Here is a 25,006-nt window from a genome sequence, read left to right on the forward strand (position 1 = left end):
CTCCAAAATGCCTGTGGTGGGAGAGTGAGTGAGCTTGGTAACTCCAGCTAACTTGCTGTAAGATCATCAACACCATTATCATAAGGAATAATTATTTTTTTGAAAAATTGTTTGAAGTCCACCCCTAATTACAGAGAAGCAATTTTTACTAGAATATGTAATTTCTTTGAAACTGAAATCAATCTCTACATACAGTGGGATTGCAGAGAAATACTTGTTCCTCTGACTCAACAGCAAAATCCCCCAACACAGAAGGCTGCCCAGGAACCAAAGGACTCTGGTTTGCCCAATAAATGCCAAAACTCACCTGTTAAAATTCGATGCAATGGCAAAGTGATGTAAGTTAAGTGTGCATAGAGTAGAAAGTTCTCATCTGTCCTGTTCAGCTTCAGCCAGGAGCCCACGAGCGAGCGCCCTGTCCCCGACAGGGACCGCGACCGCAGGTTGGTTGCGTTGTGCAGGTCTGCAAAGCACAGAGAGACAGAACTTCAGGGACTGCACTTCCTGCACTCCTCTGGTGAAAGCAAGAGGAGAGCCTCCCGTGCACTGTGCAGAGACAAACCACAGGCAGGACATGACTATCACTAATTTGTTTTCAATCAGTCAGACCTTGCCCAGCACAGAACTCACCATTTACACCTTACAGCTCATAAATGGCAGCAGCAGCTGCAAACACCCTCCTACTGCCAGAGCAGCCAGGAGAGGGAATGAATCCTGTGCTACTCCCTGCACTAGCAGCACCCCAACCCAGCCTGCCCTCACACAAAATCACAGAACACCCCTAACACCAAGCAGTTACTCATGCAGAGATCCACCAGAGTAGCAGAAGCAAAACTGTTTCTTTTGAAGAAAACTGGTATCTAACACATGGGGAGACTGAGCATTACTGCCCCAGCTTCCTGCAGAACTCCATGCACAACTGGGACCCTTCAGCAGAACCCTTCTCCTCATTAGTGTAGATGACCATAAGCAGCTTTTAAAACAAAAGGATACTGAGCTCCCCATAAGCCCGAGGTGGTTTTTATAGCTGCAGGTCTCTCCCACAGCCATACACTGCATTTTTGGAGTCTTTTTAAACCTCTTCTCCACTGCCCTGTAACACTCAGCCCTGACCCACAGTGCAGGTGTTCAAGTCAACATGTCATTCTGGACCAGAGTGATCCAAGCTCTGGGACTGAAAGCAGGTCCTGATCCAAGCAAAGATAAAACATGGGGGCAGTTACTCTAGATAACATGGCTTAAACCACAGGGTTTGATTAGGCAAATCAAGGAAAACGAGATGAGGGAAGGTTTTTATTGACAGAACCCTGAATTAGCCAGTGTAAGTAGCACAGAATCTGCATGAAACATTATCATTTCAGCTTGTCTTCTAATGTGCAATTCTTCATTAGCTAATCTGGTCCAGTCCTGCTGATGGGCAGTATCTTTGCTACCACAAGCAGAGCTCATGACCTGGAAATCACCTTTCTGTTTATCTGTTAGTGTGCCAACAGTCAGATTTAGTGACTGAACTGTTTTTAAACATATGAAAAGCAGTTTGGACAACGACACTGGTGAGTTTCTGCCTCACAAAACTATGATGTAATTTGATTTATACTACAAAAATAGATTTTGAGTCAGACTCCATTTCTTAATCTGGCTGGTTGTTTCCTGCTGAGTAACTAGAATTCAAAGGAGGAGTTCCACAAGGCATTAAACTGTAATACAAATTCATGAAGTTACAGAGTTCAGACCTGATTCAAAGCCAGTTGAAGTAAATGCCTTTTCACCAACTTTAACCAGCTCTGGAGCACATCAGGGAACTCTGAGAACTTGCAGCTGGCAGTGTGAGGACATACCTGGAAGACTGTGGCATCTGGGACAGGGAGGGGATCTCTGTTGCTCAAGTTTCCCTAGAATAGGTCAATATAAAAGTGGGAGATGAGGTTTAAATCTATTTAGGAATTGGGGGCTCCAGCCCTCAAAGAGATGCTCAAACCTGTGAAACACCAGACTTTCAGAGAGCTCTGTGTGGACCTCTCCTTTCTCCACCCTGCAAACCTTTTGGAAACCTGGCAGTGGGATCCCTTCGCACAGCCCTGTGGGTGTGCAGAGCAGGCTGCAGAGCTGACAGCACCTCCCTCACCTCCACCATCCTCCTCTCTGAAGAACTCTTCACTGTCATTGGCCGAGTGGGACTTTTTCATCTCTGCAATTCGGTTCCGTGGCACTTTCCTCTTGAGAGACGGGGAGAAGAAGGACGGGCGATTGTTGCGTTCCGGGGTCGGGGGAGTGCTGAAGGAGGTGACCTGGGAGAGAGAGGGAAGAGGGAGAGCTGAAGGAGGTGACCTGGGAGGGAGAGAGAAGAGGGAGAGCTGAAGGAGGTGACCTGAGAGGGAGAGAGAAGAGGGAGAGCTGAAGGAGGTGACCTGAGAGGGAGAGAGAAGAGGGAGAGCTGAAGGAGGTGACCTGAGAGGGAGAGAGAAGAGGGAGAGGTGAAGGAGGTGACCTGGGAGGGAGAGAGAAGAGGGAGTGGTGAAAGAGGTGACCTGGGACGGACAGAGAAGAGGGAGTGGTGAAAGAGGTGACCTGGGACGGACAGAGAAGAGGGAGTGGTGAAAGAGGTGACCTGGGACGGACAGAGAAGAGCTGCTGCACACAGTCCTGGCCCTCCCTCCGTGTGCCACAGGGCAGTCACAGGTGGGAAATTCAGAGCCATGACTGATGTCCAGCTCTGTTTTACCACAGTGGCCAGAGAGTGGCATCTGAACAGTCATCTCAGCTTCAAGATGCCCATTCAAAAGGAAAAGTATTTTGATCTATCATCACCCTCAGCTGTCACGTGATTAATGAAAATGCCTCTCTCCTCCAATGGTCACTTTTCACAAGGATTTACAATCATAAAGGAGCAAAATCAATAATTTAGGTACCAAGAATGACCATCTTCCGCATGTTGAAATTCAGGAGACCTATCATGCTAGGAATTTATTGTATTGGAGCCACTCAAATCATGCACCTTCCTTTCTTTGGCAAGAACCAGGCAGTAGTTCCCTGCTGAGAAGGCTGTCCCATGGGATCCCTGTGCAGGGTCATAGTGTCCCCAGGGAGCAGGGTCACCAGGCAATTATTGAGCCTGACGTGCTGCAGCAGGAGTGAGTCAATGTACAACTGTATGTGTATCATGCTGGATCAAAGATGCGTATCATGAGGGAGAAATCCAAGCCGAGATACCCCTGTTGATTTGTTCAGTCCAAGTGATGGCAAATGCAGGAATAGAACTGTCTGTGGTGAAACACAGAGACCAAACTATCAAGACATCCTTCCTTCAGATCAGTAGTTGCCTTGGAATAAACCACAGTTGAAGCCAAGCACATCTATTTTGCAGAGAACTGAACTGCAGGGCTGATGTACTGGTGTTGGTAGCAGTATTTTAATAGTTTAATTTTAAATGGAAAAACAAAATAGGGGTAGGTACTTTGCTAATGGATGTAAGTAACTGCTACCTCATCCTTCCTCCTTCACATGGTCAATTTAACAACCCCATAACTGTCCCTGAGATGGCACCTGGTACTGCTCCTACAGGAACAGAAAGGGAGTGACACGGAGCGAGGATGGCAGCCAGGCCAGGTTGATGTTACACTGCAGGAACACCCCACACTGTCCCTCCATCAGCAGTGTTAAACAGAAAAAAAAGCAGGCATTCTAACTCCCAACTGATCCTCTCCCTAGTGCCCCTCATTTCTACTTTGTGCTTGCCTCTGTTTTTAATTCTGGAACCATTTCCTATCACACCTGGAGGGACAGAAACAGACATATCACCATTTAAACCATTAGCAAAAAGCAATGGTAAGACATTATCAAATCTAATTTGACATTTTCCAGTTGACACTGAAAGCTCTGGAGACAAGAGATCATGTCATCTCTCCATGCTGTAATTCTGTAGTAGAGAACAAGGCCCAAATCAGCATCTATGGTCTGATTCTATTGGCATTTTACTGTACTTGCATGAAAATTGTATGAACGTGATACTGCATCTAGATCCATAATCTTTACAGGCTTTATGCTGGCAGCACTGCTCAGTGGCAAACTAACAGCACCATTTCCTGGGAGGTTTAGCAAGCAAACCTACATAACACACAAATTTCACGTTTCTAGGTAAATCCCATCTCATACAGAAATGAAATTTATTCTTTGCACAGAAAACAGGCAGAATCATCAGTTACCCTGGCATCAGGATTGCTGTTGCTTCAACAAACCACTCCTCCAGAAGTATGAATCACCCAGCCATCTCTGGTATCCAGTATTTGCTTTGGAGAAACTGTGCTAAAAATGCATCTCCTGCACCGAGTTGGTTGAAAACAGAGGCACAGCCAGGTTCAGAACCCTGAGTCAAGCCCAGTGGAACAGAGCACATTCACACTCCACCCTCAGTCGGTGTTCTGACTGCACTTACCCTCTCGTGCACTGGGGAGTCTGGATTGGAATCCTCCTCTGTGCCGTAGGGGGAGGTGTCACCAGTGGAGACTCTGCTCACGGCCATCTCAGCGTGGCCTTTGCCCTGCGGCCCCTTCATCCGCACAAACTCCATGTTGCTGTACTTGTAGAAGCCAAAGGACATTCTCTGAGCCATCTTTGCTGCAACGCTCACCTACAGCGTCCCAAGACAGGGGAGAGAAACATGTAACAGCAGCTCTGTAACCGGAAAATAATGTTCTCTGAAAAAAATAATGTAAGTCAAAACTATAGTGGATAATGACTCTTAACAAGCATTTAAGCCACAATCTGAAGTGATTTTACAGAGGCAAACACGCTCTGAGAAGAACCAGCTGCTTCAGTTGGTGACCAGAGGCACAGTGAGATAAACCAGAAGGCTTTTGCCTTGGGCCACAGTGGGGTATTTGAAGAGCTAACAATTTAATGCATCCAACAAAACATCAAGTAGGTGTGTGGTCACTCAGGACATTCCTGGGCTATGAGGTGATTTTATCACATTAAATCTTGTCTTTCCACTGCAGGCCTTACTTCTGCTCTTGACTTCAGTAGTTCTGCATTCCCATGTATTTTAATAGCCCACCTGCTGGCTGTGTGAGGCCACAAGATGACAGTGGGAGAGAAACAACTTTTCTTTCCTGTTCTCTCAAAAAACTGCTGCAGGAATATAACTGCTGACATTTAAAACAGAGATTTTATATAGGCTGTTATTTGGGATCTCTCCTGACAAGGGTAGGAACAAAGGGAAATAAAGTTTACAGTCACAGTAGATATTACGGGAGCTTCTCTTGTTTCTAAAGATCTCTCAGGATCGTCTTCATAACAAACACTTTGAGAAGTTTATTGGCTCTTGACTTCAGCATTGAGTACTGAATCTGAAGCTGCAAAGTGCTGGCATTTCATGTTTCTGTAGGAAAGCAGAGAAAGCTTCTTTCTGTGGCAGTGAGACCACAGTGGTTTTTTGAAAACAGGCATGAGTACAAAACACAGTGAAGAAAAATATGCTTTACATAGAGCAAAGTAGTTATCAGAGTTGAAGATCTTCCAGGAACTCAAACCTTCTTTGAAATAACTAGAAATGTCTGTGACTTTCCAGAAAAAGAAGGGGCTCTCAGGAAACTGTTGTTCAGGTCCATTCCTGTGTCATGCTCTTGACTACTGACCACCTTCATTCCTTTTGGCAAACAGCACAGGAAAATATCCTGGTCTGAACACCCTCAGCTGTCTGAGCCAAAAGCAGTAGCTTTCCAAGTAACTTTCAAAGCCAAAAAAAGATTCTGATGCAGCTTATCTAACAGGACAAAAAGCTGAGATCCCCAGCCACACAGCCATTCTGGTCAGAGCACCACTGCTGCAAGGACAGTGTCCTTTGGGAGCTCCTTACCCTGTTGTCATAGACCTTCTTCAGTGCTTCATAGCGGATGGACCCCTGGAAAATCACCCCCTGGAAGGTGTTGCTTTTGTCACTGGCCACCAGCTCCACACAGACCATCTCTCCTTCTCCCACAGTCATGTCACTGAAGACCTGCCAAAGATCCAAGACAAAACACCTCAGCGAACTGCAGCTGTTCACACTGGAATACATTCACATTCCCACTCCTTAGCCCAAAGCAGTTCCAATAATACCCAATTAGCCATGGACATTTGTTCATAAGGGAGAAGAAACCAGCTCATCAGACATAGGCCTAGAATAGGACCGAACTTTGCTACTGCACCAGGAACTCACCTCTTCAAAGCTGTCAATCATGAAGAATATATTGGGGTAGCTGATCTTTGACTCCTCCCCTTTGCTGTCCATTGGGTGCTTGCTCGGAGACGCAAACACTTGCTGGGAAAGACACAAAACAAACAGCCCTTCTCAGTTTCGTGTGCTCAGGGCTGGACACACTGAACACAAGGCCAGGGGTGCCAGGAGCCTCAGCCCAGCTCCCTGACACCCTGCAAGCAGAGCTGGGCTGGTTTCTGCAATGATGACCCTGGAGAGACCCTGGAGTTGTCACATGCAGCTTATCCAACACTGCTTGCTCCACAGTAAATGGCCCAGGGTGCACCTGCCCTCCCACCCTCCTAAGGGTCAGCTCAGCAATCCCACATTTCACCACAGAGAAAACCACCCCCAGCTGCCTTGAGGTCACTGCAGTGCCCTGCAAAGGAAAAGCACACACACAGAAAGGAGGTGACAGTGGAGCAGCTGTCCCAACACCTGTGATTTAGCTCAATTTAATGTGTTACTGTTTGCTTTGTGCCATGCTCAGATCAACCTCCCCCAGTAATGGGAAGTGTGACCCCCAGCAGGACAAGCACTGAGTTTCTCATCCCCATCTTCTTCTGTTTCTTGCACTATCCACTGAGCTTCCTCTTGCACATTTCTCCCTCTGAAGCAGTTCCTGAACTCCTGTGCTGACTTCTCACCACAAAACATATTTAAATAGCTAAAGGCTTGAAATTTTATCATTCTAACAAGATTAACAAGTAGGTAAGGAGGGAGAGGGAATTCATACCAAGCAGTGGTCTTAGCTTTCACCTCAGTCCAACCACACCTTCAATTACAGAAACCTGTCCAATCTCAGCCCACTGTGGGGTGCTGAAAGCTCTGTGTCTGCCCAGGCTGACAGGCCTGTGACACCCTGGCTGCAACCCATTCAGCACAGAACACAACTCAAGGCAGGACACCAGAGCAGGAGACAGTTGCTTTTCCTTTTCTGTACTTAGAAAGACTACATGCACATTTAAATATAGGTTATTAAAAAGTAAGTTTGCTTCAAGACCAGAAACATCATTAGAAAATAGTAAGACTCCACAAAAAATGATACTTGCAGCAAGAATTTATAAGCAGTCCCACTGCAGGAGCCTCTAGGAGTGAGGAACACTAGACACTGCTCACATTCAGTGAGGCTACACCCCTCATCCTCTTCTTCCTAGTTTTCAATTCTGCAAATAATATTTCCAGATTTTTCTCAAAAGAATTTTGCAGAAGTTAACTGGGGGTGAAATTTGGACTAGCAAACCCTGAAAACAAGCAACAAGAAATAACTGGCTTACATCAGCAGTGCAATGTGGTGCCTCAACAGCACCAGAAGAAGGAAATTATGTGCCTAACCAAAGCAAATTACAGACAACAATCAGCAGTGCTAGTTCTGTTTGTAGTCGAAACAAAAGTTCTTTTAAAATGGTAAAACAAAATTACTGGATTAAAGAGCACTGGTTTATTTCTGTAAAGCCCCACAAGCAGCTGCATGAGCTAAGGGAAAGCAAATGCCTGGGAGAAACAGCTTTTTAAAGGCAACAGGAGCCTTTTAAAGAGTTTCTGCTAACTAGGAGAAGTTGTTGCCAGATCTGCTGAAAAATGAGTGAAGGAGTTTTGGGTTTTGGTTCTCATCCCCTCCATGCTTGTTATTCAGTCTCCTGCACTGTGTAAGCCCTGGAGTAACTGCACGCAAACAAGTGGTTAAAGCCTTGGGTGGTGTGATGGAGGGAATGAGCAGTTTGAGAGAGAAACTGAGAATCTCAAAATAATAAAAGGATACATCAGTAAGCAGTAACTTGTCCACCGTTTAACAGCCCAACATTACAAATTGACCCTGAAGGCTCCTTAAAACTGACTGGGGAACACTTGGGCACACTCCCCCCTTCCCAGCACCACCTTCCCTCTGCCCCCAGATCCAGCAGGCAGAGATGGACACCCCGAGGGCATGCAGGGTCCTCACAAAGGGCTGTAAAGCACACTCAGATCTCACATTTAGATGACTGGCAAGAACATCACTACACAAGGACCTGAGCTGCCTCCCAAGGATGCACTGTCAGAGCACAGCCTGAGAACCACTGCCCAGTGCTGCAGCAGATTTTAGGATTAGCTGATCCTGGATCCTGACCTCTGAGCCACAGCAGCAGAAAGGGAAGCTCACCTGAGATTTCTTTTTGTGAATATGAATATCTCCTCCATTGGAGCGTGTGCACACAGCACAGGTCACCACATAATCCAGCTACAACAGGCACCAGGGAGAGAAATCGAGGTTTAGAGCTGGGAAAACAACACATTTCTGTGCAGCAAACAATACATTCCATCTTCATCTTTTTAACTGTCTGTCCAAAAGGTAACATGTTCTGGTGTTGCCATTTTTTTCACTCTGCTGAACCTCCTACGATCTTCAGGCCTGTGTTTGGTCATTAACCCAGTGACACAAACCTCATGCACAAGCCTTGGGTAAGAAAACTCCTGCCAATATTGTTTAGAACAAGCTCACTGTCAGCTGGGGGAATTGGCAGCACACCCCTAAGCACACTAAGGTAGAAATGGAAAATATCTCCTCCCTTCAAACAGGGAAAAAGAAACACACTAATAAACGCAACTGACACATTAAGAGAGGTCAGAAAACACTAACACAGCCTGACAAACAACCCAAAAAACCCTGTAAGGACCCAGTGCCTCAGCTCTGGACAGCAAAGCCCAGCTGCATCAGCATCTCTGAACTCCAACTGTGGCAAATGGATGCTGGTTTTATTGAGCAGCAAACAAAGGCAGAAACTGCTCTCTGCAATGAGACTCCTGGGAGGAAGGAGAGGGAATGAAGACAATTTGTTTTCCAAGATGAGTGCAATGTCTCCCATGCCAAGACCATAATCAGCAAACTTAAGGGATCCTGGGTGTTCAGCTTCCTTAAGGCCCAACATAACACAGACAATAACCAAACCACCTATGAGTTCATTAAAGAAATCACTTGTGCTTCACATTTCCACCACCAGAAGAGTTTTATTAAAGTTCTGATGCCTGAAGCAGCAAACCCCCAGTGTTACAGATGACACTGCATTTTCACTTAGCAGTCCCCTCCTCTCTGAGCTGCACCACCACTGTCAATTCTAATGGAAATACTGCATGTCTAACAGTCACTTTCACACTCAAAAAAACATTACACTGGAAAAAGCCTTCCTTTTGTAAAACTTTGTTGGAGAGCATTAAATTCAGCCCACCCTCAATGCTTACAGCTAAAGTTTTGTGAGAAAAATAATAAACATCTTGGTTTACGTTCATTTATTTTCTGAAAAGCCAAATTAAAGCCAATGTTTCTTTCTATCCTCCGAGTGTTCAAACCCTCCAAGGTAGGGAGGAAAGGGGACAGATCAAAGCCTCTGGAGCACAAATAGCCCATGAAAATGAGAGCATCATCACTGTTACCTTCTGCAGGATGAGGTTCAGATAGACACTCTCTTCCCAGTCAATGTCAGGGTCTCCCAGGCCAGGAAGCTTCTTGGAATCTCTCCGGTAAACTTCCACTTCAACCTGCTAAGGAAACATCACATCTCCTTGAGAATTATTCCTTGGAGGCACCTACTTGCAATCCTAACACTGACACCAGAAGCTGCATGTTCTGGAGCTTCACAGTTTTCTGTTAGGATCACATTTTGAGGACTGTGCAAGGCTTTGTGTGGCAATGAACTGGGCAAACATGGGATGTGCAGGAGCAGGCAGGTCTGTGCAGAAGAACCTCAGTTCTGGACAGCAGCTTCATTTATTCCTTGTGCTTTAGCAAAAATGAGAGTAATAAAATCATGGGTACACAGGAATGTCTGCAGGGCTGCAGACACCAAGGTCATCCAGAGCTTCCTTCCTGGGATTATGGCTCCTGAAATTTTCATGGGCAGTAACTGCAGAGGACAATGAGACAAACACCCTCCAGGACAGAACTCCAATTCTCTTTTCCTGAACACTGTTCATTATTCAGAAGCTGCACCTGATGCCCTGGAACAGGCTCTGGAGCCCACAGGAAGGCAGCACAATGCCCAGTAGCCATGGCAACTCCACACCCAGCGTGTTTAAAGCTGAAACAAAGCCCACTGCAAGAACAGGCTGTAAACTGTGTAAGAGCCCAGTGCAGCTACAGATAAACCCAGTCACTTCAGTATTAATTACCTGAATGCTGTACCCACAACCACTCTGCATAACCAAAAGGCAAATCAAGAGAAAGGGCAGAAAATGAAAAGCTGACTTTAATTTCTGGTGGCTCTGGAGAAACCAGAACAGCAAGAAGGTGTCTCAGACTCCACCGGGCTCAACAAACCCACTTTCTTAACTGAAATGCAAACAAACATTTTGTCAGACTGATCTGTAAAGAGGAGACACATTAAAGTCAATAATGCCCACTGGGTTGCAAGAGCAGCTGCAATATTTCCCATTCTGAAGAAGCCAAGTTAGTCAAAGTTTTGCAACAGAAGCGCTTGTGAGAAAGAGGACAGGATGGGAAAGACATTTTGCAACATCTCTTGCATGTACTTAGGGCTTAGAATAGCAGCAATCACCTCTTGTGAGTGGGGATTACTGAACAGTGAAGTTCCAAAGTCAGGCCCCACTTATCTGTAAGGAGACAAGAGTAAAAGGCACACAGGACCATCTGTGCCATCAGCTGGCAGCCAGAAACAGCAGCTTCCTCCATCTGCAAAGACAGAAAACTCTCTCCTGCATCCAAAAACTGCTCTCCCCCTGATCCGAGGGCACACAGCAAACATGGGTGTGCTGCATCCTGCACTGCCTTGAGACTGTTTTCTCATTGAACTTTCTTTCTTCACTGTTACATGAGTTTATCATTAAAAATGAGGGGAAAGCCAGAAATGTGCAAATCCCAAGTCACAGAGGGTGTGAGAACCGTTTGCAACCCTCGGTGGGCCTTCTGCCCAACCCAGGCAGCACATCTGGGCAGGCACATCACATCTGGAGCAGCAGACACAGACTGGGAGAACACCACAGCATGGTAACACATCAGTTTCAAACCAGCCCTGTTCAATGCATAAATGGGGTTACTGACCAGAAAACCAGGGGGGAACACCCTGTGCCCAGACAAGACAATTAAGTTCTAATTACTGGTGTTATAAGAGACATGATTATGATATTCCAGAGCTCCAACTGAACTGCATATTAATTTCAGCACTGGAACCAGACATTTCCATACCGCTCATATGCACGCTGACCTGGTGCCACCCACATATCAAACACACCAAGTGCTCTGCTCAACCAGTAGCCTGAGAAGGCCCTTGGGGAGCTCCAAGCAGACACTTTCACCTTTTCCAGGGTGCAAGCCCAGCCCACAGTGAGTGTCCTTCTGTCCCTGAGCTCCTCAGTGCCTCAGACAGGCACACTGCATTTCTGATACTGAATTATTCATTACCGTTCATCAGATGGGGAAAATGGGTCTGGACTTCTTCACCTCACTGTGACAGAGAACAGAGCAGGTTCTCAGCCATGTCAGTCAGTGCAATGCACATTAAATTCACTTCTGAATCTGGCCTTCTTGTCACCCTCTGACTGCTCAAGTTCTTCAGGGACTGAAAGAAATACAAATCAATTCATTAAAAATGCCCCTGCAGCCCACACCCCTTCCTGAGCCTGGAGTTTACTGACCGTGACACCACGAAGACATTTCAGCTGCACACTTGCTTTGCCTCAGACTTCAGTTTCCTCTGGAAACAGGGCAGGAGATGGGAGCATCACCCCCCTGAGAGCTGCCAACCTGCCAGGTGTGTCACAGGCACAGCCCAGCTCCCAACAGCTGCATCCAGGTCTCTGTGGGAAGATGTCCCTGTCACACCAGGGACAGGATCCTTCCCCTGGCTCTTGCCAAGCACTCTGCCACAGCACACTGAGGAAACAGAGATGGCCTTGAGGATCTTAGAGGTCTCCTCCAACCTTATGATTCTATGACTCTATTCTGTGTCTGTAAGTGCACCATGAGCAGAGGCTCTCAGGGAGCAGCTCCTTTGTGTTCACCCATTTAGCAAAGTAACAGGAGAAAGCACAGGGATTCCTGAAAAGCAGAACGACAAAAGGCCAAATCTTTGCACTGAAGATGTTGTTCTCCTTATTAAAAAGATAATCAGAGTGCCACCTCCAGTTCTTTTTTCATGTTTCACAATGACAGCAGTGTGGCTGGTGTCCCTGTTCTGCAGGAGCCACTGTTCCTGCTCCAAACTCCCTCAGGGAAGGGCTGAGGCACAACAGCTGGCTCTGCACAGACCTGCACGTGCTGCCATCACTGCTCCTTCCCACTCAGCACCCATGGATGAGGAGAGGATTTAGCTGGCCAGAGAGATGCAATTCTTGGGCATTTATTTCTGTGGCACTGCCAGGAATTCAGCATTGGCAATGGACTGCAAACGATGGCTCCTGTTCAGTTCTGGTTCTGAAGCTGCAGTCACAACATCAGCAGCTTAAGCTTTATGAAGACTCAACAGCCCAAATGCTGCTCCATACACTTGGCAGCAACTCTACTCCTCCACACTCACAGGGTGCTGAAGCAAACAGGACCTACTCCAAAATCCAGGCAAGCTCAGAGCATATACCAAGGGCATGTTAAATTTTCCTGTTTTACTGCTTTGCCCTATAAATCCAGCACCCTTTTCAGGTGAGCAGGCATGATGGAAGGCTGAATACAACACAGGCCTGCTGGCCTGTCACTAAAGCTTTACCTTTGTTTCCAGCTGTTTGCTAACACCATATATTTGCATTTTCCATAGTTTGGGGCAAGGTAAAGCTGCTCTCTACAGAAAGATCAGAAGCTTGCAGCTGTAACAAAGCACAATCCTGTATGAACTCCAGAGAAAGAGCCAGAGGTGTTCCATCTTGCCCTAGCACCACTTGAAATCAGAATCCCAAGTCCAACCACGTTACTCTTCCAAAGCTGTAGGTTTAGGCCATGCCCAGGTCCCTTTGGAAGTGAGGATCAGGGCTTGCATTCTCCAGTAGGTCACATCAGCTGACATGTGAGGGAGCACCAAAGGGCTTTGAGTCTTGACTTACTAACAGCAAAAACTCCAAGGGATTTCACCTTACAAAAGCATAAACTCCTTAACCTTGGGAAAAGCTCCACTCCACAGTGCCCTGGGCTGCACAGCACCTCACACAGTGGTCTGTGCTTTTGTCTAAAGGCACAGAGAGAGTGTCTTCAAAACTTGGCAAGAAAAACTGCAAGAGTGCTACTGTGTCATGCCAAGGAAACACAGAGCTGAATGCCCTTCTCTGGGATCGCAGAGTGTGTAATGGGCTCGATAAGGCAGTTCTGCACTGGGACTCACTATTAGGAGCTTAGTTGCTGTTTCACCCATATATGCTCAGTTTAGAAATTGCTGCGATGGAAAAAAGAAGCAAATGGAAAGTCACTTCAACCAGTCAGTCTGCAAAGCAGATAATTTAAAAGGCCTTTTAAAATAAAATTCACGATGGTAGAGACATTTATCACCAGCAGCTACTGACACACCAAATGGTATCGAATCAGAGTCACAATTTAGTGCTGCAAGCTGGTGTGACTAAGCTGAATCCAAGGCCCTTCTCATTCAGTCTGAGAACTGAAGAGAACCTCTAATCTTGATCTTACCAGGTTTTGTTCTGCTTGTCCTCTATTACACTGCAACTTAAAATCAAATGTTACTGCCAACACTCTTCAGCTCCACTAAGTACAGAAAAAAACCAAACTCACAAGAAGGAACTCCTTTTAGTCACACAGGACAAAACCATCAAAACCTGAGAACTGCTGGATGAAAGGCCATTTGATTCCCCCTGACACAGCCCATCACACCAGGGTGTGCAGATGATGCAAACGCACCACGTGAGTGTGTCCTCCCAGGGAACAAACACCACCACTGTGAGTTCTCACACAAACAGCCACAGCACTTGGGTGCTGCAGGGAGGATTGCAGCTCTGTTTGCCTTTTCAGCTGTCAGTCTCCAGCTCCCTCCTCTTTAAAGATACTTCTGGTGTTTTGACATCATCTTTCAAGAAAGAATGTCCAAAACTATAAGGTAAAATAAAATCTCTTGCAGTAATTCAAAGAGTAAAAGTAGTGGTTTGGTGTCTTACTGTGCAGGTCACTCACACACTGGTGTTCACAGCTCTGCTAACACCTTGTGGTGGGCAGAGCTAGAGACTCCTTACCCTTGGTCTGTGGTTGTCCAGGCACTCCCAGCACCAAGTCCCATGCCAGGTTAAGCTCCCCAAGTTCAAACACTTACCCTTGGTCTCTGGTTCTCCAGGCACTCCCAGCACCAAGTCCCATGCCAGGTTAAGCTCCCCAAGTTCAAACACTTACCCTTGGTCTCTGGTTCTCCAGGCACTCCCAGCACCAAGTCCCACGCCAGGTTAAGCTGCCCAGGTTCCCCCCAGCCCTGCTCACCTTCTTGCCCTCGGAGCCCTCCCCGCCGCCGTAGGACAGCTTCCTGCGCACGTAGAACAGCATGTCGTCCTGCCGGGGCGCCCATTTCTCCATGAAATATGTAGAGAACATCCAGGTCCAGAACACAATGCGGTCATCTTTGAAGCACCCTAGGAAGCACAAAAGAAGGGAGAGATAAGAGTGGTGGAACCAGCACATCATCCCTGACTGAGCTTCACATGACACCCAAATCTTTGCTCCATGCGGTTGCAGCCGAGCTCAGCTGTGGCTGCAAGTTCTGACCAGGAACATCACCCAGCTCTTACTCAAGGACATGAGTGCTCAAGACTAGAATCTTTTAAATTACACAGGAAATAGCAGGAGGAGAAGGGAAAAATGGGAAGAGGAAGGAGCAACAAAGTCTGTTCAAGCAAACAATTGACACCAGCAATAGCACTACTCTTGGCTTCCCCCTGCAAGAGGAGGCTCAGGAGAGCTGACACCTCACTTTGTGAAAGCCTTCAAAGCACTGAACTGCAATAAAACAGCAAAGGTGCTACACCTCTTCTGTGCCCTGATCCTCATGTATCATTAAAGGTAAGGACAGGAGTGTAACTCAGCACATTTCCCTACTCAACTCCGTGTGCGTTATTTGCCCAGTAAATCTTTCTTCCAATCTTTAATTACTGCGCTGGGCAGGAGATTAAAACTTGCACATTTTTTAGCAGATAAATGGGTGATTGAAAGCAAAATATTATGTCTCTCCAACTAAACAAAAAAGTAATATTGAAAACAAAAGGAAATTCTACTGATGCACCTTGCACAGAATATGTCAATCAACATCAAGGAGGATGATACTTGAAAATATGTATATGGTTGATTATATTAAAAAAAACATATGAAAATGCTGAGGGAGAACAGAAAAGGGCTGAGGGAGTCAGTTCCCAGTGCTGGTTAATCCCAGGCCACACTGCAATTGCTGCATTTGCATGGCTGCAGTGGAGCAATTTTCATTACTTAAGGCAGCAGAGAACATAATGTGCAACCCTGAATAAAAGCTGCACTAAACACTGGAGTACTCAAGCATTACACATTTTTTCCAGCAGAGAAGTGGAATCAAACACTGGATAGGATCAGATGCTGTGCATCTGCATCATGAGATCCAATTCTCTGGGCTCAGGCAAACAGAACTGGACAACAAACAGCTACATCTGAGAGCCCACCATGCAAGGGTGGATTCCAGTCTGCTCAGACCCCCAAAACCAGGCTGAGAAAGGACAAGATTATTATCAGTTAGTATAATCCCACAGGAACACTGAGAAGGGAAAAATAACCACTCAGGTTCAAGGATAAGCCTCAGTGACACAAGGACAAACAGCTTTGAACAACCCACATACCTAGGCTGGGAATTCAAATCCAACTCCTGGGTGTTGAAGCCAGAAGTTCAGGAGCAGCACCCTCAGCTGGAACAGTGAGGGCAAAAGCCCCCACATCTCTAAAGACAGAGCTCAGCTTGGCTAAGGAAGCTGCTGTGGTGCCTGTGGCAGCCAAGGACACCATGACCCATCCCAGCTCTGCACTCAGTGAGAGCAGAGAACAGGGCACACAGTCACCACCACTCAGTAATGGTTCCACAGACACACTAAATCCCATGGGGTTCCCAACCTTAATTAGGTGGTGAGCACAAGTAAAGGGGGAACCAGGATTGCCCTAAGTTCATCTGAAATTCTAAGGACACCAAAGGAAAAAAAAGAAAATGAATGTACATTCTGTAAGACCCATCTCTGAAAGTGCTCTGGTGTTCAGAAGCGCAACAAGAAGTACAAGTTTAGAAGAACAAGTTTGTTTCATAGATAAGGAAACACAAGAACTCTAGTCAAGCCACTCCTAAATTTATAATGCAAAAATCAAGATCTAAACCCAGCATTACAAGTGGTTAAGCCTTGTTTACAGTTTCTGACAGGACCTGCAGAACTCTGTGAAGCTGCCCATGAACTGCTGACAACCATCAGGTGTTTGAGGTCATAAACCACAGGATTAATCTGCTCACCTGAACTACTTACGGGTGGTTAAAGCAGAGAACTGACACCTGCAGGGGAACAGGTCCCAGGACTTGGTGTGTGCTTCTACCCCTGCTGGGGAATGCAGGACAAAGTGCTTCTAGGGATTCACCCTTGGCCTGAACAGAAACCTGTGGGCAGAAGTGCTGCAGCAGTGAAGCTCCTTCAGCACTGCAGCACAATGCAGGGAAAAAGCCCTGGGAACCCTCAGAGCCACCGTGGGATGTCTGTCAGTCCAAAGCCCTGCTGATGAGATGCACATCTCTCCTCCAAGTCTCAGGGATACTTGCAGACTCTGCTGTAATTCAAAGCAGCCTGAGGATGCTCTGACTGTTGTGACTGCAGTGGCTGAAGGACTTGTCTTGAAGCCAAAATGAGCCAAATCACAGCACAGCAGCTGCTTTTATTCAATTCTAGAAGAAGCAGAGAGGATGGGCAACAGCACACAAGAAGAATTAGCCTTTAAAATCTACTAGGAAACAGCATTAACTTGGAAAGGAGACAACATTTTTATTTGTAACCAGAACTTCTTAAAACTTGAGAGAGGGGGAAAAAAAATCTGTTTCAATTCCCAGCCTGGAAGTTTCAGATCCAATATCTCCACTCAGGAATGCCTCCAACTATTAGATCCCTACCAGACAGTAATTCTGGTGCTTTACAGCATCTCACTGGAAGCCTTCCAGCTTTGCCAAGAAGAAACTTGAAAACACCCATGGCTGAGAGCATGCAGCAAGCCAGCTTCCTGAAAACACTCCTCCCCCAGCAAATCCTGCTTCTAACAGAAACAAATGGAATTAAGAGTTCAGGCTTTAGATCTTAACACACCAAAAGTTGATTATATAATTATGAGACCTTTGTCATGAATAAATCCTAATTACAACAATTTACTGTAATCATTCATTTACACGGATTTTATCCTCAATAGAAGCAAAATTTAGCCAACTGCTATGTAATAAACGTCTTTCTTTTTACCTATTAGATTTTTATACTGAGCATTCATTTCAGGGAACTGACTCCAACTCCATGTTAAGTAGTTATGATTTTTCTTTTTTTTTAATTAATGCTTTCCAAAAAATCAGTGGATAAAGAGAAGTGTCAGGATATTATTTTGCCTCAAAGGAATAGAAGAAAAGATTTCCTGTTCAGTGGATAATCATTTTTTCAGCATGTGCCACTCAGAGCTTAGAGGAACAGCAATTTCAGCCAGACAGGGTCTCCTCCTATGCTTTTATTCCTCCAGACTGCTACTCTTCACTGTGAAACATCATAAACCCCATTTATCCAAGGCTGTCACAGTGCTAGCGTGATCATCTGTAAAATGAGCATCCTTAGATGTTTAGGGGTTAATTAAATGCTTATGAAGATCTTTACAGCCCCAGCATGGACTTTCAAGCAATTCACACTGTACTCCATTTTTGTTTTGAGTTTAGCCTAGTGTTCTGCAAGGACAATATGAAAAGCGCTTCACACAGATTAAAGCTACCTTTGATGTTATAGAGCCGTAATTATGACTGCATAAAATCAGGATGGATGTTTCCTGTCCAGTGAACAGTTGCCAACCAAACAAGATCTTCTGAACTCCCAAGTTCAGGGTTTTTTTCCATTCCTGCAGGGACACCTTTTAATGCCTTCAGTGTGACCTTACAAGACTTGGGGAACTTTCAGGAGTCCCCTAGCAGTCCCAGTTGGAAGGCAGGTAACACAGAGGGAATGCCTGAGCAAACAGAGCACACTCCGCAGCACATTCCTCTCTCCCAAATCCTGGTGTGGGGAAGGAGCAGCTTTTCAAACAGGCAAGGCCTGAATCTGTCACAAAATCCAGCACACACTTGCAGCATAAGTTCCTTCTGGCAGAGCTCTTGCCATTAAAGGAAGGCATCATGGTCACACCAGGGACAGGGGCGAGACAGATGCCACAGGGGAACCATCCTGCTCTGCTGCACACACAGTCCTCACCCTGAAGGGAGGGAACTCACTCCTACCCAGAGTGTGTGTGTGTGCACACAATGTAATATGAACAAGATTATGTATCATCCCAACTAGAAAAACCTGGGATCTCCAGCTTATATGCTTATCCAGGAAACAGCTGGAGCTGAGCCAGGAAACCCATGAGAGGGTTGGGACCAGCCTCAGGCAGGCAAGGCCTGATTCCAAGGAAATCCACACCTGCACACGGGGCTGTGCAGTCACAGATTCAGGAACACAGCCCACGTGCCTGTCACACCTCCCCAGTATGTGGCTGGACACCACTCAATGGCCTGGAGAGGATCAGAGTGGGAAGAAGCTCTCCTTTCTCTCACAATTAAAGTGAGGAACCACTCAGCCTCTCTTCCTCCACTTCAGGCTGGGAAGATGAGCTGCTTCCCCCTTTCTTTCCCAACAGCTGCAGAGCACGAAGCAGCCCCTGGAGGAGAGAAGAAAAGAGAGCAGAAAGCTGGGTACCTCAAAGTAACGAAATTCAGATGAGAACCACGAAGTATGAAATTGAAGAAGAAATATTTCCAATTTTCTGTGTGACACCATACCTAGTGAGATGCTGTTACAGGCATTCCTGATGAGGCAATCCCTTGGAGAAGTTTTCCCTTTAATTCCAAGGGATACAAACCCAGCATGTAAGAACTGTGAGCCAGGCCCAAAGGTTGTTTAACCTAGAACTGCTTGTGACCACAAGCCCCACAGCTTTTGCCACACATTACATGGTTTGTCAGGGGTTTTTTTCTGCCTATCAATTTCCAGCTTTCAGCAATGGCTTTATTCACAGAAAGACATTGAACAACTACTGCCCACACGCTGCATTCACACCACCCACCTGACAACTATCTATGGCACACAACATCCCTTTTACAGGCTGGGAAGTCCTACCCTCCCAGTTAAGGCTGACCTGCACAGAGCCATCCCCACAACACCTCCACTGCCCTCCTCAGAGCCTTTCCAAGTCTGTACTGTTACAGATGAGCTCACAGCATGGACACTTTCTGTGGCAGAACACTGATTCCCACCCCTTCCCTCACACCTCCCAACACCTGATGTCCTCTTTCAACTGCTCTGAGCACAGGAATGATTACAGCTCCCAGACCAGGTGGTACCAACTTGCTCTGATGTTTGTAAAGATGATGTTTGTAAATTAGCCAAACCCATTGGCAGAGTTTCTAATACAACCAAGTTTTGGGGCACCAACATGCCTTTCCACAAAACTATTGCCTCCTCTTCCCTGCTCTTCAAATCTTTTCACTGCAGAGCTCCAGCACAGCTAAAAGGAAGACTCTGCCCTCATGCAGCGCCAGAGGAACACTCCAGATGTTCAGTGTGCCTGTGCACAGGTGGACACATGGCAGGCCTGGAGGGTCCCACAGAGCCTTCCCAGGCAACACTTCAAACACAGCCATGGTGTGAAACTGCACAGCTTTGCATTAGCAAAATCCACCCCAGAGCCGCCTGCTCTGAACACCTCCTGATCCACAACACCTTACACAGGAAAGCTCAGTATTTCATGTTCCAGCTTTCCAGGATCAAATTTATAAAATCCCACTGCATCAGCCACTGGAGGAACACCCTCCAAACTGAAGAGCAATCAACCAACACATGTTCCTCAGTCACCTTCTTAGCCCTAAGATCTTGTACAGCTGTCTCTGAACCCAAATCATTCCTTTCCTCTATTTCCTGTTTTACTGAATTGCACCCAAGAGAGAAGGGATTTACACAAGTTAGCCCGAGGGTGGCTTTAGGCACATCTGCAATGTACAATGAAAGGAGAACTATACACCACAACACAGAGGGAAGTTCTGCTATGGACCAAATTGCTTTTTCTAGGTCAAACTGAGCACTTCCTTAGAGAGAAAACAGCTCAAAACAAGTAGAAAAAGTCCCATGAAGAGCTGTTACCTCTTGAGAGAAAGAGCACTCCATTCAAATACTAGAGTTACCAAGCTACACAGTGCTTAACTAGAGTTATCCACTTGTAGCTTTGGTTTGGGTTTTTTGTTTTGTTTTGGTTTTTTCTCCTCCCTATTTTCTTATCAAACTAAGATTTTTTGCCCAGTACTCATCTCACCATTCCAGATATCAATGGCACATCTTATCTACATCCTCAGCTGCTTTCTAAGGTACCTCTGGTCACCTCAGAAAACCCCTGGAACACTCCGATTTGGCTTTCTGAACTGCAAGTTTCATCTGCCCCTTTGATTTCCTTTATCACAGTTGTTTTCCCCGTGTTTTCTCTCACTGAGGGGAGCACAGAATGACCTTGCAGAGGTCCTGCACAAGTACATGTATTATTCAAGTCCAGTTCCTCACAACATTTTTATTGAGGACACGTGCAGAGAACAAGTCAGGTGATCTGCAGCTCACACTCAGGTTTACTCAGAGCTGTGCAGTGCCAGGTATTGCAGTCAGGAATGCACTCGGTGCTGCTGCAAAGTAACAGGGACACAAAAACTGGGCTGTGCTTTCAGACACCACCAAGCAGACAGAGAAAGGTGTACCTGAACAAGCCTTAGTTTGAACACCAGCCACAAAGGCTGGCTGGGCTTTCAGAGCTTCCTCAAATTTGGACCCTTTCATTCCTCGCATCTTGGGAAAAAAAACAAACTTCCTTGTTACTTCATTTCATGCAGGCAATGAGGATATTGAAGGAAAGCAACTGTTCCCTCACACAAAAGCACCAAGAAGTCTCAGTGTCTGGACTCCTGGCACTGTGGTTTTCTCCTTTATTTCCCTTGGGATGGTTTCTGTCTTACTCAGAAGTGGAAGATGGGAGAGAACTTAACTTCTCTCACCCACATTTATTTCAATTCTCCATTTCCATTTGTACTTGTTCTTATCCCACTGCAGAAAATTGCTGCACAGTATCACAGCTGAGAACACAAACACAACCTCCTCTAGAGCAAAATTGTAAAATGTATTCCTACAGTTCACACCTCTGCCTGCAGGTCTTCTCTTTGCTACTGCTTCACACACTGTGGAAACCACAGTTTTTAGTTAACACTTACCATTGAATCAAGCCCACAGAATTTAAAAGTATAAACTACTATGCACTATCTACAGGTATCCACTTTGAAAAAGGGAAATTCAAATTGAAGCATAAGTAACTGGAGAAATATTTTCCAAGACAAAGCAATCCTAGATGTTAAATTTAGAGAGAAATAATCAAATGTCATAGGCCAGTATGAAACACCAAATAGAGACAGTATCTTACAGGCATCTTTAAATATTTAATCCTAGCGAGGGTCAACACAATGGACAGGATACAATTCTCTGCTACTGAACTGCAGTGCACAGGAATAGTAAATCCATTCTCATCCAACACTTACCAGCTACTTTGCTGTACTTCACACTTTGTGGTAGTTCAGACCCCCAGAAGCTGCAGCCAAACCTCTCCCAAACCACGTGCCATTCCACAAGGGACTGGAGCATCATCACTTCCACAGATTTCATTTACTCATTAGGGAAACAGGTGGAATCACCTGCTGATGCCTTTCACAAGAAACTGTTGCAGAAAACATCTGTTTCATAGCTGGTGCAACTGTGGGGCTTTAGTGCAGCTTGCAAAGCATGTTGGCACTGCTGGTGTCCAGAACCTTGTCTGTAACAAGACAAATGTGCATTTTCACTGCTAAAATAAGTGCTACTTTTGTCCTCTGCCAAAGCAATCCCCCAGATCAGAGAGTGCTGGTCCAGTAAATTTGTGACATCCACAGTCTCTACTTTCACGCTGAATAAACACCACTGTCAAAAGCCCAATCTGAGAGGTAGGTCAGGTAAACCCAGCAAATTGCATTTTGGAAGTATTCCAGCCATGCAAAACTACCAGGCGTGTGGCTGTTGCTGATATTTTCATGTTGTGCCTCCCCCAGCACCTTATCTTTGCTGCAGGCTGCTGGTCAGCAGGTGCTAGCAGGGCAGGAGGAACTCTGCCTGCAGGGAAGCAGAGCTTGTTCCTTCATGTGCCTACTACCACACACTGGCATCTTCCAAACTCAGCTCCTCTGTCCTGAGTGGAAACAGCAGCAGCAGCTTGCTGAGTGAGCACTTGGCAACTGCACACTGGGAGCCATAATTCTCACCTACCTTCCACACCACAAACCCACTCGCTGTTAGAAGCTGACAACCAACACTTGCACTCATCTCGCAGCCAAGATTTTAAAGAAACTTGTTTGACACTGCATCTCTCAGCTGGGTGTCCAACTTGACATGCATACGCAGGACAACCAGTCTACAGGAACGTTTCCTTCTTAGAAAACAAGCCCTTTGCAATGCCACTTTGGGTTGTCCAACAAAAGGAGTATCTTTGCCAGCACCAAGATATTTCAGTTAATTAGGCAGAACTCCCTTTAGCACTGACATTAGTATGAATGCAGGCTTCTGAGATAACCAATATAGCTGTTTGGTTAAAAATAAAAGTGAACTGCCTGTCCACTCACACACCCCAGCCAAACCTCCTCACACAGCAAATGCAGGCCACTCTCTTGAAACAAATCACTCATAGGAGGGAGAAAAACGTTTCCTCTAAGAGCTGATCCCTTTCCTGTGAAACCATCAGAGCACAGGGACCCACTCCCAGGCACTGCAGGTCTGGCGACACCCCCCCCCCCCCAACAGCACCCCAGGGTTTTGTGCTGCAGGCACTTTGTACATGCAAGAAAAGGGATTATTTCTTGACATTCTCAATGAAGGCACAGGATTTTAATTCAGTCCACAGCAGAACAACTGGAACTAAGAAAAAAATTGGCTCTCTGGAGAAATGGTCATAATCAATTACAGTAGAGAACAAAAGGAGGGATTTTAGTGACAGAGAGAACCCAAACCTTGCCCTAGAGCCAGAGGAGCTCCACTCCTTAAGGCAGAGCAATGACTGCAAAGCTGCCGTCCTGTTTCACACAGAGAGGTGTGGTCTGCCTTTAACATTTTAACTCCTGAAAACATGCCCTTCCTTCCCACTTGTCACCAGCATTCCTGCTCCCCTTTCTGCTCCAGGGGACAGACCTGCACAGCCACAAATCCCTCAGACCTGGAGCCTTGTCCGTGGGTGTTTTACAGTGAGCTGGCCCAGGGAACACAGCACTGGGCTCAAGAGATCGAGATTTCCTCCCTTTTTGACCCCAACCTGCCACGTGGTCATGCTTTGACACTTCAGCTCTGTGTGTTCTGTACTCCCACCCTGGGTCTCTGTCCCACCCACACCCCATGACCCTCAACAGGCAGTCTCTCCAGGCTTAAAAGAGTAACAAAAAGTACTTTATAAACAAACAGAAACAGTCACAACCTTAATCTGCTGAGAAATCACTTCCTCCATCTCTCATGAAAGGTCTCATGCAGGAACATGTGAGTGGAGAAAAAGGTGGTCTTCAGAAAACTCCTCAGCTCAAGCACCAGAAGGAAATGTCTCTCTCTTGCTTTTCTCCCCCACTGGGCTTATGAACACCTTGCCCCGGGGTTTTGGTTACACAGCTCACTGCCTTGGGATGATGCAACTACAGTTTTGAAGTAAAGAATATAAATCTCAATATTCTTTATTCAATCATCAAAGCACTGAAGCAGAGATGTTGCATTTGAAGAGACACAGCAAAGCTTCAGACACAGAACTCCAATTTTCCCCCTGCCCTTTGGTTTTCTGCAAGTTAAAAACTTACAGAAATTCAAAACCCCAGGGTGACCATGGGCCCCCTGTCTCCAGCAAGCACCAGGTGGGTGACTGACACCTGGCAAAGTCTGATGCCAGGTGCTGCTGCTGGCCATGGCACAGGGAGGTGGAGGGGACAGCACAGCTGCCTGGGACGGGACACCAGCCTGATCCAAGTGCTCCAAGGAGCTGGCCTGACAGTGGTTGAACAGAAGAAAGTGAAAACACACACAAGAATTACTGTGCCCTGGAACATATTAAAGCACCTGCATCCCCAAGGCACCTGATGCAAATCTTGAAATCTTTGTTCCTTGGTTAACTGAAAGGGATAAAACCCATTTATGTAACACGATCCAGAAACAATCTGTAGAGTCAAACATAATCTGTGCTTGTAATATCAAAGATTGAAGAGGGTGAAATCAGTTCCCCCTTACTCATGTAAAACATGGCCAACTAACAATTCTCATGACGTGGTGACTAAAGTTTTGTCAGCCTTGGTATGAGAAACACAAGTCATCCATTCACATCTTTACTATTTAGGCAGAATTAAAGTACTTATTAAAACCAAGAGGGGAAAAACAGTACTTAACCATTAGTACAAAGTATATAAAAAGCTGGGTCATCGTAATTCAGGAAGGTGCCTGTGTTTACAGAGTTTTATCTCCAAGGTGTCCTGAGATGAGCTTTCTGCTTGGCTCCCGAAAGGATAAGATCAGGCCAGCACT

General features: G+C 46.1%; 1 protein-coding gene across 5 annotated transcripts in view; it reads right to left on the minus strand.

Moving 5' to 3' along the window:
* KIAA0930 (KIAA0930 ortholog) overlaps nucleotides 1-25,006 on the minus strand; it is a 37,861-nt gene that overhangs the window by 6,012 nt on the left and 6,843 nt on the right. Inside the window, exons 1-10 of one of the 5 annotated variants that reach the window (XM_071551494.1) lie at nucleotides 21,973-22,081; nucleotides 14,625-14,773; nucleotides 9,644-9,751; nucleotides 8,376-8,453; nucleotides 6,197-6,298; nucleotides 5,855-5,995; nucleotides 4,433-4,627; nucleotides 2,126-2,288; nucleotides 1,839-1,892; nucleotides 308-463 (exon numbers count right to left, since the gene is read on the minus strand). In XM_071551494.1, coding sequence (XP_071407595.1) covers nucleotides 308-463; nucleotides 1,839-1,892; nucleotides 2,126-2,288; nucleotides 4,433-4,627; nucleotides 5,855-5,995; nucleotides 6,197-6,298; nucleotides 8,376-8,453; nucleotides 9,644-9,751; nucleotides 14,625-14,773; nucleotides 21,973-22,078 — 1,252 coding nt within the window. In that variant the 5' untranslated portion in view covers nucleotides 22,079-22,081. Of the gene's footprint in view, nucleotides 1-307; nucleotides 464-1,838; nucleotides 1,893-2,125; nucleotides 2,289-4,432; nucleotides 4,628-5,854; nucleotides 5,996-6,196; nucleotides 6,299-8,375; nucleotides 8,454-9,643; nucleotides 9,752-14,624; nucleotides 14,774-21,972; nucleotides 22,082-25,006 lie in introns of those variants that run through there. The other 4 variants (XM_071551493.1, XM_071551492.1, XM_071551496.1 and 1 more) reach the window with 4 other exon arrangements.

The sequence above is a fragment of the Pithys albifrons genome, chromosome 3, assembly GCF_047495875.1.
Source record: "Pithys albifrons albifrons isolate INPA30051 chromosome 3, PitAlb_v1, whole genome shotgun sequence".
Classification (NCBI taxonomy): Eukaryota; Metazoa; Chordata; class Aves; order Passeriformes; family Thamnophilidae; genus Pithys; species Pithys albifrons.